The sequence below is a fragment of the Mustela lutreola genome, chromosome 8, assembly GCF_030435805.1.
Source record: "Mustela lutreola isolate mMusLut2 chromosome 8, mMusLut2.pri, whole genome shotgun sequence".
In the NCBI taxonomy this organism is placed as follows: domain Eukaryota; kingdom Metazoa; phylum Chordata; class Mammalia; order Carnivora; family Mustelidae; genus Mustela; species Mustela lutreola.
This window is the reverse complement of record NC_081297.1, coordinates 141669356-141685337: the sequence shown is the minus strand read 5'-3', so window position 1 is coordinate 141685337 and position 15982 is coordinate 141669356. Positions and strand designations below refer to the sequence as shown.

The window sequence follows — 15982 nt, the reverse complement described above, 5'->3', positions numbered from 1 at the left end:
CAGAGCAGAGAGCCTGATGTGAGGCTCTATCCCAGGACCCTGGCATCACAACCTGACCTGAAGGCAGAGGCTTTAACCCACTGAGCCATCCAGGCGCCCCATCACAGTTATTTAATTTATTTTTTTAAAGTAAGCTCTATGCCCAATGTGGGACTTGAACTCATGATCCTGAGAGCAAGTGTTGCATGCTCTACCAACTGAGCCAGCCAGGTGCCTCTTATCACTGTTATTTTATTTGTTTATTTATTTAAATATTTTATTTATGTATTTGAGAGAGGGGAGAGAGCATGAATGGAGGGAGAGGGGGAGCCCAAAGTAGGGCTCGATCCCTGGATCCTGGGATCATGACCTGAGCCAAAGGCAGATGCTTAACCGACTGAGCCACCCAGATGCACCATCACAGTCATTTTAAAGTCTGTATCAGATGATGTCAGTATTTGCAGCCCCCTACTTACAGATCTGTTCCCCTCATGCATTATTTCCGTTGATTTTCTTTCGTCTCATGTAGTGTCTCCTCCTGTGCTTGGTGAGTTTTGATGATGTCCTGGACTTCGGATTTGCAACGACACTTGTAGAAATGATTAAGCCTGGCTTAACGTTTCTTTTATATTGGCTTCTCCCAGGTATCTGGGAACATTACCAGTGAGGGTAATTTCAGTCCATTTTCTGGAATGGAAATTATCTGGAGCTGAGCCACAGTCTCCGGAAGGGTCTGTCTCCTTGTGGCTCATCTTATGCCTTAGTCCTTGAGGACCCCCGCCCACAATAAGAGTCTTCATCAGGGCCCTCCCATCCCTGTCCCCGGAGCCTGCGAGGTTGCTGATGCTGTGGTGTATCCCTCCAGCTGCTCAAGGGACAGCAGCCCTAAACACCAGGCTCACTTCCTGGGTTTCCATAACCCCCACCAGCCTGATACTTCATCCCTGTCTGCTTCAATGTCCAGCATCTTAAGCAGATGCCTTTCACATTTTGTCATCCCTAGGACAGCAGTCTGGTTCCCAGTACCTGGTCTGTCGTTGTGGAGGTAGGAGTCTTCAGACAGATCCCATTTTTTTTTTTTTTTTTTTTTGGGTTAGTCTCACCAGCATTCAGATGCCTGATTCCACTTTCCCCATTAGCTACCTCTGTTTGCTCCCCTCTGCAGCGAAACCCTTGACAAATACGGTCTGTGCTTGCCTCTCCAGTTTCGTACATCCCAGTCCCCCTCTGCCCCTCTCCAATCGGGCTCCGGTTCCCATCATTCCACCAGAAGTACTTTGTCAAGGTCATTGATGTTTTATTGATGCTAAATCCAGTGATCAGTTTTTAGTGTCCTTTTTAGTGTCATTTGGTGTCATAATTTCGTTGTCATTTACTGTCATCATGACTGACATAGCAACAACGTTTAACACGGAGCGCTCCGACGTGAGGAGGTGGGCGAGATGAAGCTAAACCAGGCGAGGAGAACGAGGAAGAGCTTCCTTCCATCTCCTCCTTTCTTTCTTTGTTCCTTAGCACTTATTACCAGCTGGTTTGTTTATTATACTCTCCTATTTTGATTTGTCGCTTACGCATTGTGTGGGTCTCTCCCCTAAGAACACAGGCTCCAGGAAGGTGGGGCGTGTCATCTGTTCTGTTCATTAATTTACTCCTTCCATCTAGAACAATGGCAGGTGCAGAACATGCACTCAGTAGGTATTTGCTAAACAGTCGCATTCTCTCTCGAAAAGAGCAGGTGAGCTTTGCTGAGCCCACACTCCTTGGGCACCACCTCTTTTAGACCTTGGCTAGCCATGGGTCTTACATGTTGAGAGCCCTGGTCAACACTTCAAGTATCTTCAGTGTCAACCGTCATTATGTTTTTTCATTTTTAAAGTGCCATTACTTGGCTGGCCCATCTGACCCTCATAGTACCTATGTGAGGTAGGTGGGACAGGTACAGGTAGTCTAATGTTTCATATGGGGCTCAGAGAGGGAAGGAATTTTTCAAGGGTCACACAGCAGCTTAATAGCAAATCTTGGACTTAAACACAACTTTTTAAAAATGAGCAAAGCTTCTAATGATTGTTCTCTTCCTTTGGGGGGAGCTAGGGAGAAGGGGCACCATCTGAGTGGTTAAAAAAATTTTTCTTTTCTGATTATAAAAATTATAGGGGCACCTGGGTGGCTCAGTCAGTTGAGCATCTAACTCTTGATCTCAGCTCAGGTCTTGTTCTCGGGGTCATGAGTTCAAGCCCCACACTGAGAGTGGAGCCTACTTAAAAAAACATAAAATAGGGACACCTGAGTGGCTCAGTCTGTTTTCAGGGGTGCCTGGGTGGCTCAGTCGGTTAAGCTGCTGCCTTCGGCTCAGGTCATGATCCCAGAGTCCTGGGATTGAGTCCCGCATTGGGCTTGTTGCTCAGCAGGGAGCCTGCTTCTCTCTCTGCCTCTGCCTGTTGCTCTGCCTGCTTGTGTGTGTGCATGCGCGCTCTCTCTCTCTCTGACAAATAAATAAATAAATAAAATCTTTAAAAAAAAAACAATTATATAAACGCACAAGTAGAAATTTAGAAGCTTCGGAAATGGTTAAAGAATATTTCAATTACTATCCTACCAGATATATTTTGACATTTTTAAAAAAGATTTTTATTTGAGAGAGAGAGAAAGAAAGAATGAGCAGTGGGGAGGGGTAGAGGGGGACAGAGAGAGAGAGAGAGAGAGAGAGAGAGAAGCAGACTCCCTGCTGAGCAGGGAGCCTAATGCAGGGCTTGATCCCAGGACCCCAAGACCAGGACCTGAGCCAAAGACAGACGCCTAACCGACTAAGCCACCTGGGAGCCCCCATTTGAAATATTTTTTTTTTTAAGATTTTATTTATTTATTTGACAGAGAGAGAGAGATCACAAGTAGGCAGAGAGTCAGGCAGAGAGAGAAGGGGAAGCAGAGCAGAGAGCCTGATGCGGGGCTTGATCCCAGGACACTGAGATCATGACCTGAGCCGAAGGCAGCCGCTTAATCCACTGAGCCACCCAGGCACCCCTGAAATATTTTTAAAATACAATTTAGATTACATTGTATCACTTAAAATTTGTATCTTGCTTTTTTATTGGACATTATAAAAAATTACATTTTGCTGTTCTTTCAAAATCACGTCTTAATGGTTGTATAATAATCCATCACTTAGCTGGGCCACCATTTATATCCTATTCTACTGCTGGACATTTAGTTACACACTTATTTACCTCCTACGGTGTGCGATGGCCAGGGACTTGAGGTCAGGGCTCTCAGATATCAGCGTCCAAATAATAGAAAGTGGATACAACAAGGATTTGTTTAAAAAAAAATTTTTTTAAAGCACCATAACATGATATCAAAAAAACTGGAAACGAAAATCTTTTTAAATAAAAATAAAATCCTGACTCCATTTGGAGGTGGGTATTTGAGCGCGTGCATGCAGTGGGAAGGGGAGTCTGGCTGGAGTGGGTCCCTGTGTGGCCAGAGGCAGGCAGTGACTCATGTAGGGGGCAGGGGACCCAAGGCATCTGCCTCCAACAAGGGTGTGGGCAGAAGCTGGCTCATTTCTGTGTCGTCCTCCTGTGTCCTGGCCCCACAGACTCTTCCAACTGGAGACGGAGGCGGACGCCCTTGTGAACTTCCAGCACTACTCTTTGCAGCTGCCGCCCTTCTACGAGAGCTCCGGCCACGTCCTTCACGTGGAGGTCCTGCAGCAGCTGACCGACCTCATCCGCAACCACCCCAGCTGGTCGGTGGCCCACTTGGCGGTGGAGTTGGGGATCCGGGAGTGTTTCCACCACAGCCGCATCATCAGGTGGGCCAGGAGGGACAGTGCGAGTGCAGGTGTGTGTGGGTGGATGGGCGGGACCCAGGGCGGTCGCTCCGTCCTGATTCGGTTTCCTTTTGTAAAGCCAAAAGTTACCTGGCTCCTTGGATGTGATCCGTGCTAGGTTGCTTCGCTGGAGAGAGCAAAAGAGGCCTTAGCTCCTCGTGTCTCCTTCCAAAGACCAGGTGCCCTCTCTCCTGTGGCCCTTTACCCAATACTTCCATCAATAAATGTGCCCCCTAGAGGGGACCGTGTGGGCCCTGCCTCAGGACTCCAGCTCCTCTGCTTGCCCTGAGGTGGCCGCAGCTTGTGTCAGCCCCCAGGGCCCCAGGCTCAGAATTCCTTACGCCCTTGATAGCTTCCAGGCCTGTTCTTGGACATCGTGAGGATTAACCTCCCCGTGGCCCTGTCCCTTTCCTAGGGTGGGCATTATTGTTATTATTATTATTTTTTTGTAGATAAGGATATTAAAATCCAGAAAGGTTACATGAACTGCCCGGGGTTAATGAGTTTTCTGCCTTTCGATCTGTTCTCTGCCACCCTACCACCCACCTCCAGCTGGCGGGGGCCTAGAACCCGTCCCTTGTACGGGCGTGCAAGTAAACAACTGATAAAATCACATCAGTACCAAGCGAACTGTGAGCCAGCCCTCTGTTGGAACCAGCCAGCCTGAGCATGGCAGGAAGGCTCTCTGGCCGCTAGCCTGCTACCCTCCACTGCCCCTGAGTTTCTCAGCACCCCTCCCTCAGTGTACCCCCCTACCCCCACCCCCGCAGCTGTGCCAATAACAGGGAGAATGAGGAGGGCTGCACCCCCCTGCACCTGGCCTGCCGCAAGGGTGACGGGGAGATCCTGGTGGAGCTGGTGCAGTACTGCCACGCCCAGATGGACGTCACGGACAACAACGGGGAGACGGCCTTTCATTACGCCGTCCAGGGTGACAATGCCCAGGTGCTGCAGGTGAGCAGGGGGAGGGGCGGCGGGGTGACGGGAACTGGCAACACCTTGTTGTCCCCACTTATCCCGAGCTCCTTCCCGGACACCGTCCCCTCCTCTCCCTCCTCGTGCCTGTCAGGAAGACACACCCTCGGCCACCAGGTTCTGACAACCCTAGGGAGGTTCCCCCAACTCTGTGAACTAAACTGGAGGCCCAGCCCAGCCAGGCACTCTGGTTCGGCTCGTCCCAAGCACTTACTGAGCCCAACCCTGGGCTGGGTTCATTTCAGCCCTGCCTGGAGGGGCCGACCGTCCAGCGGGACCTGAGCTTAGCTTTTTCCAGGAACTGCAAACTCCATCCGGCTCCTGTAGACATTTGCACCAGACATACCCCTCCTGTTAAATGTTTGATTATCGGGCTGAGAAATGAAAATAAAAATCGTAGACTGGAGATGGAATGATGTTCCTAAAAGCCACTTCATGTTTTAGATGGAAGCGTTAGAATACCAGACAGGATTTCATTGCCCCGAGTTAGAAGATTTTCTTTTAATTTATTTATATATTTATTTGAAGACTTCCTTTTATTTTTTTAAAGATTTCATTTATTTATTTGACACAGAGAGAAGGATTACAAGTAGGCAGAGAGGCAGTCAGAGAGAGAGGGGGAAGCAGGCTACCTGCGAGCAGAGAGGCCAAGACGGGCCTTGATCCCAGGACCCTGAGATCATGACCTGAGCCGAAGGCAGAGGTTTAACCCACTGAGCCACCCAGGCACCCCTGAAGACTTTCTTTTAAAGGTGATGTCTGGGATGCCTGGGTGGCTCAGTTGGTTAAGCAGCTGCCTTCAGCTCAGGTCATGATCCCAGCGTCCTGGGATCGAGTCCCACATCGGGCTCCTTGCTTGGCAGGGAGTCTGCTTCTCCCTCTGCCTCTGCCTGCCACTCTGTCTGCCTATGCTCGCTCGCTGACAAATAAATAAATAACATCTTTAAAAAAAAAAAAAAAGGTGATGTCCTTCTCTGCCCTGGCATCAGAAAGGAACGACACCGTTCCAGAAAATATGCGTTCATGTCGTATGGTTGGTGCACTGGGAAGGGACTTCCACGTGCCCTGGTGAACTCCATCCTTCCTGAGAGCCGGATCTGCGCCCGGCCCCATGGCTCACAGGGGCTGCCTCTGTGCAGACGGCAGACACACACTCAGCTGTCCTTTGTCGTGGGCTGCTCTCGTGTCTGGCCCTGTGCTGAGTGCTGTGTGTTCCAGTTAATTCTCCAAATAGTCTCTTGGGTGTGGGGGGAGGTCAGGATCCTCCTCTCATTGCCAAAGAAACTGAGGTTCCATGAGGTTAAAGAAATGTGCCCGGAGAGGGGCAGAGCTGTGAGCCGTGGGGCTGGCCCTCGATCAGGACTCTTTGCTGTGTTCTCAGCCTATCGACAGGCCCAGCAAGGTCCCCTGGGGGACACAGGACTTGTAGCTAACCTATAGAGATGGCACGTGACCACAAGTGAGGAAGTGAAACCTCTTGGCTTTCTTTGTAAAAGTGGCTTGTCTGTCTGAGTGCAAAAAGGTGTTTTTATTTTTTAAAAGATTTATTTATGTATTTGACAGAGACAGAGACAGCGAGAGAGGGAGCACAAGCAGGGAGAGTGGGAGAGGGAGAAGCAGGCTTCTCGCCGAGCAGGGAGCCCCACGCAGGGCTCGATCCCAGGACCCTGGGATCATGACCTGAGCTGAAGGCAGATGCTTAACAACTGAGCAACCCAGGCACCCCAAAGGTGTTTTTATTAAAGCATAGGACAGGACCTATGGGCAGAAAGAGCTGCCTAGTTTGTTTTTTTCAATTAAAAAATTTTTATGCGAACCTAGCAAAAAGAAATTCAAGCCAGAGAGATGAAAGTAGGATGAGAGTCTACGATGAAAAGCAGGAATTTCTCCCCTCCAGACCCCCAGGGCCCATCCACACGAACAGCCTCCATTCAGGTTTCCTGGTTGAGAAGTTTTTCCCACGAGCCCCGGCCGTGCCGGACCAGCCCTCCGCCAAGCCTGTCACAGCCGGTGTCCTGTCTTCCTGCAGACCCCGTCTCTGTGCTTCCCCTAATGTCCCTCCCATGTTCTCACAGAGTCCGACTTCTCTTGCCCTCACGTGGGCGCAGGAGACGGGCACGGAGGGTGTCGTGGAGGGTCGTGGAGGGCTTGTGTTCATGGGGCCCCAGCCCACCTCGGTGTCCCGCTGTCAGCTCCTAGGGAAGAATGCATCGGCTGGCCTGAACCGGGTGAACAACCAGGGACAGACCCCGCTGCACCTGGCCTGCCAGATGGGGAAGCAGGAGATGGTCCGCTTGCTGCTGCTTTGCAATGCTCGGTGCAATGTCATGGGCTCCACTGGCTATCCCATCCACACGGCCATGAAGTTCTCCCATAAGGGGTAAGTCCTCATTCCCCTGCCCCACTGGTGGGGCCTGCGGCTCGCGCAGCACTTCTTCTGGAGCACGGGTGAGCCCTGGCTTCTGTGGGCTCATTGCATGCATTTCCGACATTTGGGCCAGAGGCCAGCTTGGCCCGAACAAGGTACTTGAACCTGTAGTGGATGTGAGCCTCAGTCCAGAAAGTCAGCTGTACAAAGAGTAGAATTTTGAAATGTTTTCTGTAATACACCTTCATTTCTGGCCACGAACCTCCCTTTACCGATGAGAGAAGAACCATCCAGATCTTCCCCGGAGTCCTTCTTTTCCACCTCCTCCAGGTGGTCCGCCGGCACGTGACTCCTTGTCAGTTACGTGCCACCCTGAGAGGGCTGGGTCCTAGAGATGGGTCCTCTTCTGTCTAAGCCCACCAGCCCGATCTGAACACCTTTGTGGCTATAGTGCTACCCTGTGGCTTCTGCAGATTCCTGGCTGGAAGCCCAGGATCTCTTGGTGGGGTAGCCCCGAGCCCCTTCTGCCTCGATGTGTCCATGGTTCCTGGCTAGTGGCGCTGCTGGGCGAAGGCTCCAGGCCCAGGCCTTGGGGAGCTCTGGACCACTCTCGCATTTCTTCCCTCTCTTCAGACCTGCGAAACCCTGGTCTCAGGAAAACTCTCCATATGAAGTGTGTGTGTGGCGGGGGAGGGGGGGATAAAAGATGAGGGGGGCGCCTGGGTGGTGCAGTCGATTGGGTATTTGACACTTGGTGTCAGCTGGGGTCATGATCTCGGGGTGGTGAGAGCCCTGAGCCCACCTGAGATTCTGTCTCTCTCCTTTTCCCTGCCCCTCCTGCTTATGCTCTTTCTCTCTCTCTCTCAAATAAATAAACCTTTTTTAAAAAAGATGAATATCTCAAAACAGTGCCCAGTGGGAACAGTGTCTAGGATGACTGACTGACAGAATGAACGGGTCCGTTGGTCCCTCCATCTGGGCGCTATGCTAAGCGCTGGCCTTAAAGAGACAGGAAAGAGAGTAGCTCCAGGACAGGTGACATGGAAGTCACCGGGTCCTTCTAGGCTGTGTGCTGGACAGGCAGGGGGATGAGCACAGAGGGTGGCAGGTGCGTGGGGGTGGGGCAGGCCTTGCCCTCCCTCGGGTTTTCCCTTTTCCTGGAGTCTCCGAGAGTCTGCGCCCACCTTGCCGGCTCCGCTGACATGGCCATCCCCTCAAAGGTCTAGTTCAAGTGTGGGCCAGCCCACCTTTCCCTGATCCTCCGCAGCACAGCCAAGGTGGGCTAGAACTTTCAGGAAGACTTGACCAGAGATGGTACCAACACCCTCATTCCCAGTAGTCACATGCCCTGATTGCAGGTTGCAGCCCGAATGGGCATACATGATGGCTGATGCTCTTTTCTCCCCAGAGGTAGCGTGTCAGTTCCATGCTGGCTCACCTCCGGCCGCCTCAGGCTTTCTTGTCCAGGGTCCTGGTATTGCCTGGCTTGCTCCCTGCTTAGACACTTCCAGCCGCATTCCTCTCTGCCCCTGCCAGGCCCCCCACCGTGGGGCTGGTACACATCACAAGGGATCATGCACAGAACATGATGTGAGTGGCCTCACACCAATGGGCGTGCCCTACACAGCCCCGCATGGCCACGTCCTCCCAGGGCCCCGATGGGGACATCCCTCTGCCAGCACGCAGTAGCCAGCACCGCTGTGCCCTAGAAAATCTCAAGCGTCAGAGTTATGGAGAGAGGTCCTGTCCCAGCTCCAGTTTGGGAGCCCCTCTGCTATGTATGTCAACCCAGTTGACCTTTACAGAGCTGGGTTTGCACCTGGGAGTCGACTTTGACTTTGCAAAATGTTTTCAAGGTTCATTCGTGTTGTAGCATGTATTCCTTTTTTTAAAGATTTTATTTATATGACCTACAATAAATGAATTTTGTTTATTTTTTGTAAACAATACAAAAGAGTGAGGGAGGGCGCACACAGAAGCACGGGGAGCAGCAGAGGGAGAGGGAGAAGCAGGCTCCCCGCTGAGCAGGCTCAATGCGGGGATGCGGGGCTCAATCCCAGGACCCCGAGATCATGACCTGAGCCAAAGGCAGATGCTTAGCCAATGGAGCCACCCTGGTGCCCTGAATTCCCTTCCTTTTAAAGGTAGAATAATAGTCCATGGACCACATTTTGCTCTTCCCTCCACCTGCTAGTGGACACTTGGGTGTTCCTCTTTCGGCTAATGCTGCTAGGAATGTGGATGTACGGGCATCTCTTTGTGTTTTGGTCACAGACCTGGGAGTGGAAAGCAACTGCACTCTTCACTCCTCTGCCTGGAGCACCCGGGTGGCTCAGCCGGCTAAGCATCCAACTCTTGATTTCAGCTCAGCTTGTGATCTCAGGGTCATGAGACCGAGCCCCAGGTCGGGCTCTGCACTCAGCATGGAGTCTGCTTAAGATTCTCTCCCTCTCCCTCTGCCCCTCCCCCTGCTCTCTTTCAGGTAAATAAATAAATCTGTAACTCATCTGCCTGGACTTCCTGCAGGATGCCGGTCATTTCATGAAACACCAGCAGTGGATGGTGGGGGATGGAGGGCAGCCATGTGCCAGGCACAGAAGTGAAATGTCTTCTCTCCTTTAATTGCCGCCAGTCCAGTTAGGACTGGGCCCGTGTTGCAGATGGGCTCAGCCACTTCCCAGACATCAGCCAGTGAGGAAGCTGGGGCTGGACCTCAGGCCTACCTGACCTTAAGGCCAACACCAGTGAGAGCGATCATTGCTAACTGGAGTTATCAGGGAAGGCTTCCTGGAGGTGGGCGCTTGAGCTTTGACATACCATATACTGGTTTACATGTTGGTTGGTTCTGTTGCAAAACCAACAGAAATTTTGCAGAAACTTTCCTTCACCAGGAGATGAAGCCCCAGGTCTTGGCCTTTTCCAGCCCCAGGCCAACTCCCTCCACCTCCACGACCTTCTGTACTGCCCCATGGCTCCTTTCTCCCTAGGTGTGCTGAAATGATCATCAGCATGGACAGCAACCAGATCCACAGCAAAGACCCTCGCTACGGAGCCAGCCCCCTCCACTGGGCCAAGACCGCTGAGGTAGGTGGGGTCTGAGGGGGAATGGTAGGCGGGCAGGGGGCAGAGTCTGACGGGGAGTGGTAGATGGGCAGGGGTGGAGTCCCAGAGCCCCAAGTTCCTCAGTTGCCCACAGGAGGGCAGTTCCTAAGATGACTCTGGGGATGGCGCTGTGGGGGTTGGTCTCTTAGTGGCCCCACTGGGGGAAAGGACAGTCTGGTGTTGCTCTGCCGCTCACTGGCACAGTGACGATGTCCCCTCCGTGGTTTCTTTGCGTATGAATTAAGGTGAAGTCAGCGAGGTAATGTGTGAGAAAATTCTTTGTAACTCAGACAGAAGGTGGTGTGAGGACTTGGCTGGGCAGCTCCCCAGAGGCCTTCCCTAAGCCAGGCTTCACTCCCTGGGGAGGATGGAGGTCTCTGGAAGCCGAGCTTGGCAGAGCACTGGGTGCCCCCGAGACTGTGGCTTGTTCTTAAACAAGGGAGGGAGGAGATTGCCGACCTCTGTAGGGCACCTTCTGCCTGCCAGTGGCTAGACACCAAGTCAGGCCCTTCCGTGTACGTTTTGTCGTGCATTGTCACTGCTCTGTGAAGTAGACACTTACATTTCTATTTTCACAGAAGAGAAAAACTTGGTGCAGGGGGCGTGGTGACCCCCCCCCCCCCCACCAAGTTCAGAGGACGGGGATGAAATGGGGTTGAGCTTTGGGCTCTGGACTGTTTGGGCTCCAAAGACCAGGCTCCCCGGGGCTGCTTCGTGTAGGGCTGTGTATTGCCCAGACCCAGGGAGTGGTCAGACCTTTGCAGGACCCCAGGGATGGTCGCAGGGAGTGGGGCCATTCTGGGAGTTTGCAGAGATGCATGGGGTCCTGTTACCTCCAGGAAAGAACCCAGAAGCCCCTTAAATCAGCATATCTTTAGCCTTTTGTCCTCTACTTCTGGGGTGCTGACAGCATGGGCCAAGGTCTAGGGCCACCCCCAGAACTGGGGCTCACCCCCTGAGTTGTTATTGCGGCTAGAGCTTTCCAGAAGTCCAGTTCCTGAAGGAGTCTCAGGGAGGAGGTGGCAGTGCCCGGGTGTCACCATGCACTCCAGCACGAACCCTGTCTCCCGCAGATGGCCCGCATGCTGCTAAAGCGGGGCTGCGACGTGAACAGCACCAGCAGCACAGGGAACACGGCCCTGCACGTGGCTGTGATGCGCAACCGCTTCGACTGCGTCATGGCATTGCTGACCTACGGGGCCAATGCGGACGCCCGCGGGGAACATGGCAACACTCCGCTGCACTTGGCCATGTCGGTGAGCCTGCGTCTGCCCCCACCTGCCTGTGGCTGCCCTCCCGCGGTGCCCCCTCCAACCCCCGCTGGGAATCTTTCCTCAAGACCCCACCTTCTCCCTCAGAAACCTTCCGTATCCCCCTCTCAACCCAAAATATCATCTCCTTCCTCTGCGCCGCAGTCCCTCCTGCTCCTGGGCTCCCCATTTGACAGGTGCATGGTGAGAGGGGAAGTATAGCCTCAGCGACCTGCCGTGGCCTTGGCCAAGTCACCTGTCAGCCTCAGTGTCCTTATCTGGAAACCCGGGGTATCGGCTCCCACCTGGCAGAGCTGTTGAGAGAAGAAAGCGGCAGACCCTTGGTAACTCCAGGAACATCCCTGAGATGTCCCGGAGATGGCAGTTCTCCCCCTGTCCTGCAGCCTTAGGGGAAGTACTCATCTACATATTGTTCCTATCTCCTTAGAGATTCTGGTCTCCTAGTCCACGCCTTAGAGGGGGACTCTAAGCTCTCAGAAGTCAGGGTCTGCCTTCTCATCTTGGTGGCTCACTATAGGGATTCGCCACAGTTTGGGGCTTATTATAGAGCATAGGTCCTGCCCTTAAAGCCCCTCCAGTGTGGAGAGACAACCAGAGTATGAACATACAAATTGCAGGGAGGGAATGTCACTTGTCACTGACATGTGTAGGTATTCGGTACCTCGTATTCTGTAGCAGTACCACGTGTACGTGCATACGTTCCACGGATCACCAAGGGATGGGACTGGACAGGCCTCTGGGACTCTAAAAGATGTAGATTGAGGGCACACTCAGAGACATGCTGTTTTATACCAAAGGCCATAACCGTGTGGCGACATTGTTGTCTGGGAGGTGGAAGCCCTAAATAAAACCGTGGCCATTTTCAGCACTGAATGATCCCTTAGAATTATCTAGCTCATCGGTTCTCAAAATTTTGGGTCCATGTGGTTCCATTGTATGCTTAAAAAGTGATATTGACGATTCCAAAGACTTTTCATTGATATGGATTTTATCTATATTTACCAGATTAAAGATTAAAAATAAGAAGTTTCCAAAATATTCAGTTAAAAATGACAATTCACCAGTCACAGTCTAACCTCAATAAGTAACATTTTCATGAAAAACAACTTTTTTTCCCTCAAACCAAAAATAATCGAAAAGAGTTGGCATCATTTTATATGTTTTTTTTAAAGATTTTATTTATTTATTTGACAGAGATCTCAAGTAGGCAGAGAGGCAGGCAAAGAGAAAGGAAGGGAAGCAGGCTCCCCGCTGAGCAGAGAGCCCAATGTGGGGCTCGATCCCAGGACTCTGGGATCACAATCTGAGCCGAAGGCAGAGGCTTTAACCCACTGAGCCACCTAGCTGCCCCTTGTTCTACATTTTTGCGAATCTTTTTAATGCTTGGCATGGGGGAAGACTGTTGATTCTCCTGTCTTCTGCTACATATATTCTGTTGCAGTGTGTTGTTGAATGTAAGTTGGGTTTGAAGACAGTCTGGGCTCACATAGACAGGTTGTTGAAAAAGATACACAGTAGCGCCTTCTCAGAGAATCATGAATATTCTTCACTGTTGCACCTAAACTGGAGGAGGGTTAGTTTCTGCCAAGTCAGTTGCAAGTGGGATCCACAATGATCTCGGTATTATACTTCATTCCCTTGGTATCTCTTGCACTCCCCTTGCATCTTTTACCCCTGTGTGATTTCAGGTCATCCTTGGAAAATACTGGTTCACTGTGCATGCGTAGGACTGTTGAACCATTTCATTATACGGGATCGAAACCCCATGTTTATAAATATCCCCACTGATCTCATCAGAAGAGTCTTACAGTTCTGGGAGACTGTCAAGCCCGTCATGGCATATACAAGTGTTCTGGAATTCCCATTTTTGTTTGCGAGCTTGAATTTTATCATTGGCACAAAACGCGGTGGGCGTTTTTCTTGAAGTGCCAGGCTCACTGCATTCATTTTGAGAACGTGTCTTCTGCATACCCAAGGCTGACCCGTCACATGTAGCTCTTCAGTCATGATCCCAAGTAAAAATGGCGTTCCAAGAAAAAAAAGCTGGTTCTGCTCACAACCCAAACAATTGCATCCATGCTTTTCCTCAAGATGATGGTTGGGCTTTAGTATGCCCCAGAAATGCCTATGCTTTCCCTCCATCTTTTTTTTTTTTTTTAAGATTTTATTTGTCAGAAAGCGATTGAGAGTACATAAGCAGGGGGAGCGTCAGGGAGAGGGAGAAGCAGACTCCCCGCTGAGCAAGGAGCCCCATGCGGGACTTGATCTCAAGACCCTAGCATCATGACCTGAGCCGAAGGCAGACACTTAACTGACTGAGCTACCCAGGTGTCCTGATTTCTCTCCATCTAATGACACAGAGTAGACAGTGTCAAAATTTAATAAAAATTAATTCTTACTGAATGAAGGACATTTCCTAAGGGAAACTGGCTATTTAATTAACTGGGTGATTTCTTTCTGTGAACGGGTGGCAGAAAGGAAAACCAGGGCAAGTATTAGTTTGATGCCCCAGTCTTGTGGAGGCCTGGGCAGTTTTATCCATCACTGTTTTTACACCATTGGTGCAAAAGCCAACGCAACGCAAAAAGGGAACATCTTGGTTTTTTTTTTTTTATAAAGCAGGGTTTCTTTCTTTCTTTTTTTTTTTTTAAAGTTTACTTATCTTTTTTAGTAATCTTTACCACCCAATACGGGGCTCAAACTCAAGACCCTGAGATTAAGAGCAGCACCCCTATGAAAACAGTGGGATGCTCATGAACCTTCCAGAGGGTCTCCCATATTCACGGAGGGGCCACAGATCGCTCTTCGAGAACTGCCAATGTCCCTTGTTTCCCATACCGTAGCCACTTGCGGACGAGCCTCGCGGGTTTTGGCACATTCATGAACCACATTTACAGTTATGACCTTAATCATTTAAGTTGGTTGGTTTGCTTCTAAACTTAAATTTATTTAGAAGGAAGTGTTCGATCGCTACCGAAAGGGGTAAACCAGTGACGCAATAGAAGGTAACGAAAACAGAAATGCTTAACTAACCATTCAAGCACACATACTTAGCTGTGACTGTGTAAATCCTAATGTACGTGGACCACCATTTGGAAAGCTGTATTCTAGACACGACTCTTCATTTTCTTGGCAAGGAAATTGATCCCAGGAAGAGGGAGGTGATGAGACCAGAGCTCTGGTCTCCAGGCGGCCAGCTTATTAGGTTTGTTTTGGGAAACCATGTCCCGCGCTCCCCTGCCCAGCCTCCTGATGTTGAAGCTGCACTTGAAGACGGCCATCAGGGAGGACGTGTACTCCGTTACCCCTCATAAAAGACACCCTTGACATGATGGGCAGAACAGCCTTCCCTTTCCCTGCCTGCCCTTTGCTGCTGCTCCTGATAGTGATCAGCAGCTGACCCTTCAGTGTCCCCATGGCTCCCGGGGTGGGGGTCATAAAGGCCTTGCTTCCAGAAGTTTCTGGGGGGGGGGCTGGGGACTGGGAGTGAGTCACTTCCAGCTTCTACCTAGGTTATTAAGTGGGTGGGGGCTCCGAACGTTCCAGCATCTTCTCCCGTGCCCATGAGAAGCCCACCGAGTTGATGAGCAAGGTGAAAAAGGCTGGCGTCCTTTCCCTCTTCTTTCCCTGAGCTGTTGCATTTTCCCCTTACTCCATTCCCCAACAGAAAGACAATGTGGAGATGATCAAGGCCCTCATTGTGTTTGGGGCAGAGGTGGACACCCCCAATGACTCTGGGGAGACTCCTGCATTCATAGCTTCCAAGATCAGCAAACGTAAGTGCCCTGCACTCTGGACCAGAGTTGGGCGCGTGGGTGGGTGGATTCATGCCCAGGGGAAGAGGGTGGTCCCAGCCATCAGGCACCAGCATCCTATCCCTACTCACCCCCTCCCCACCTTGCTCCCTGCGTGGAGTTTCCAGGAGCACCTGGGAGGCTGAGAGGGGAAGCTTTCTTTGCACAAGAACAAGGGCCATCACCAGTAGATGGATCCCAACAGGGGGCTTGCCATACAGTGTCCTCTTCTGTATGGCCCCCATCCTTCCTCAGGATGCCTGGACTCCCGGGGAGGTGGTTGGGACGTACAGCAGTCTTTAGCCAATTGCTCTTTGGGAATTCACCACGGGACCGCTTGTAGGAACAACCGTGGGTTGACGCATGCGTGGCACCGGGGCCGGGGGTTGGGGGGGTTGGGGGGTTGGTATGCGCATGCCCAGTGCACACGGGCTTGCTGCACGCCCCGCATGTTCACTTGGGGAGCCTTGGCATCAGAGCTGGAAAAAGCAGATCATTCTCCACAGAAGTCTGGGTCTCCTCCAGGGGCTTATGGGGAGTTGGGGATGTTGCTGTGGGTGTGTAGCTGCTAGGGTGCCAGTGCGCATGTGCGTGCTAGGAGGAGGGTAAATGCCTCCAGGCTGCGCGGTCTGTTTTGAGTTCTGGAAGGGACCCTTCGTTCAGC

The 15982-nt window shown here is 51.5% G+C and overlaps 1 protein-coding gene across 11 annotated transcripts in view; it reads left to right on the top strand.

Moving 5' to 3' along the window:
* PLA2G6 (phospholipase A2 group VI) overlaps window positions 1-15982 on the top strand; it is a 60811-nt gene that overhangs the window by 22464 nt on the left and 22365 nt on the right. For 10 of the 11 annotated variants that reach the window (XM_059186954.1, XM_059186949.1, XM_059186952.1 and 7 more), the window contains 6 exons: window positions 3575-3790; window positions 4579-4762; window positions 6976-7163; window positions 10139-10235; window positions 11327-11509; window positions 15192-15300. In XM_059186954.1, the coding sequence (XP_059042937.1) occupies window positions 3575-3790; window positions 4579-4762; window positions 6976-7163; window positions 10139-10235; window positions 11327-11509; window positions 15192-15300 (977 nt within the window). Of the gene's footprint in view, window positions 1-3574; window positions 3791-4578; window positions 4763-6975; window positions 7164-10138; window positions 10236-11326; window positions 11510-15191; window positions 15301-15982 lie in introns of those variants that run through there. The other variant, XM_059186958.1, reaches the window with a different exon arrangement.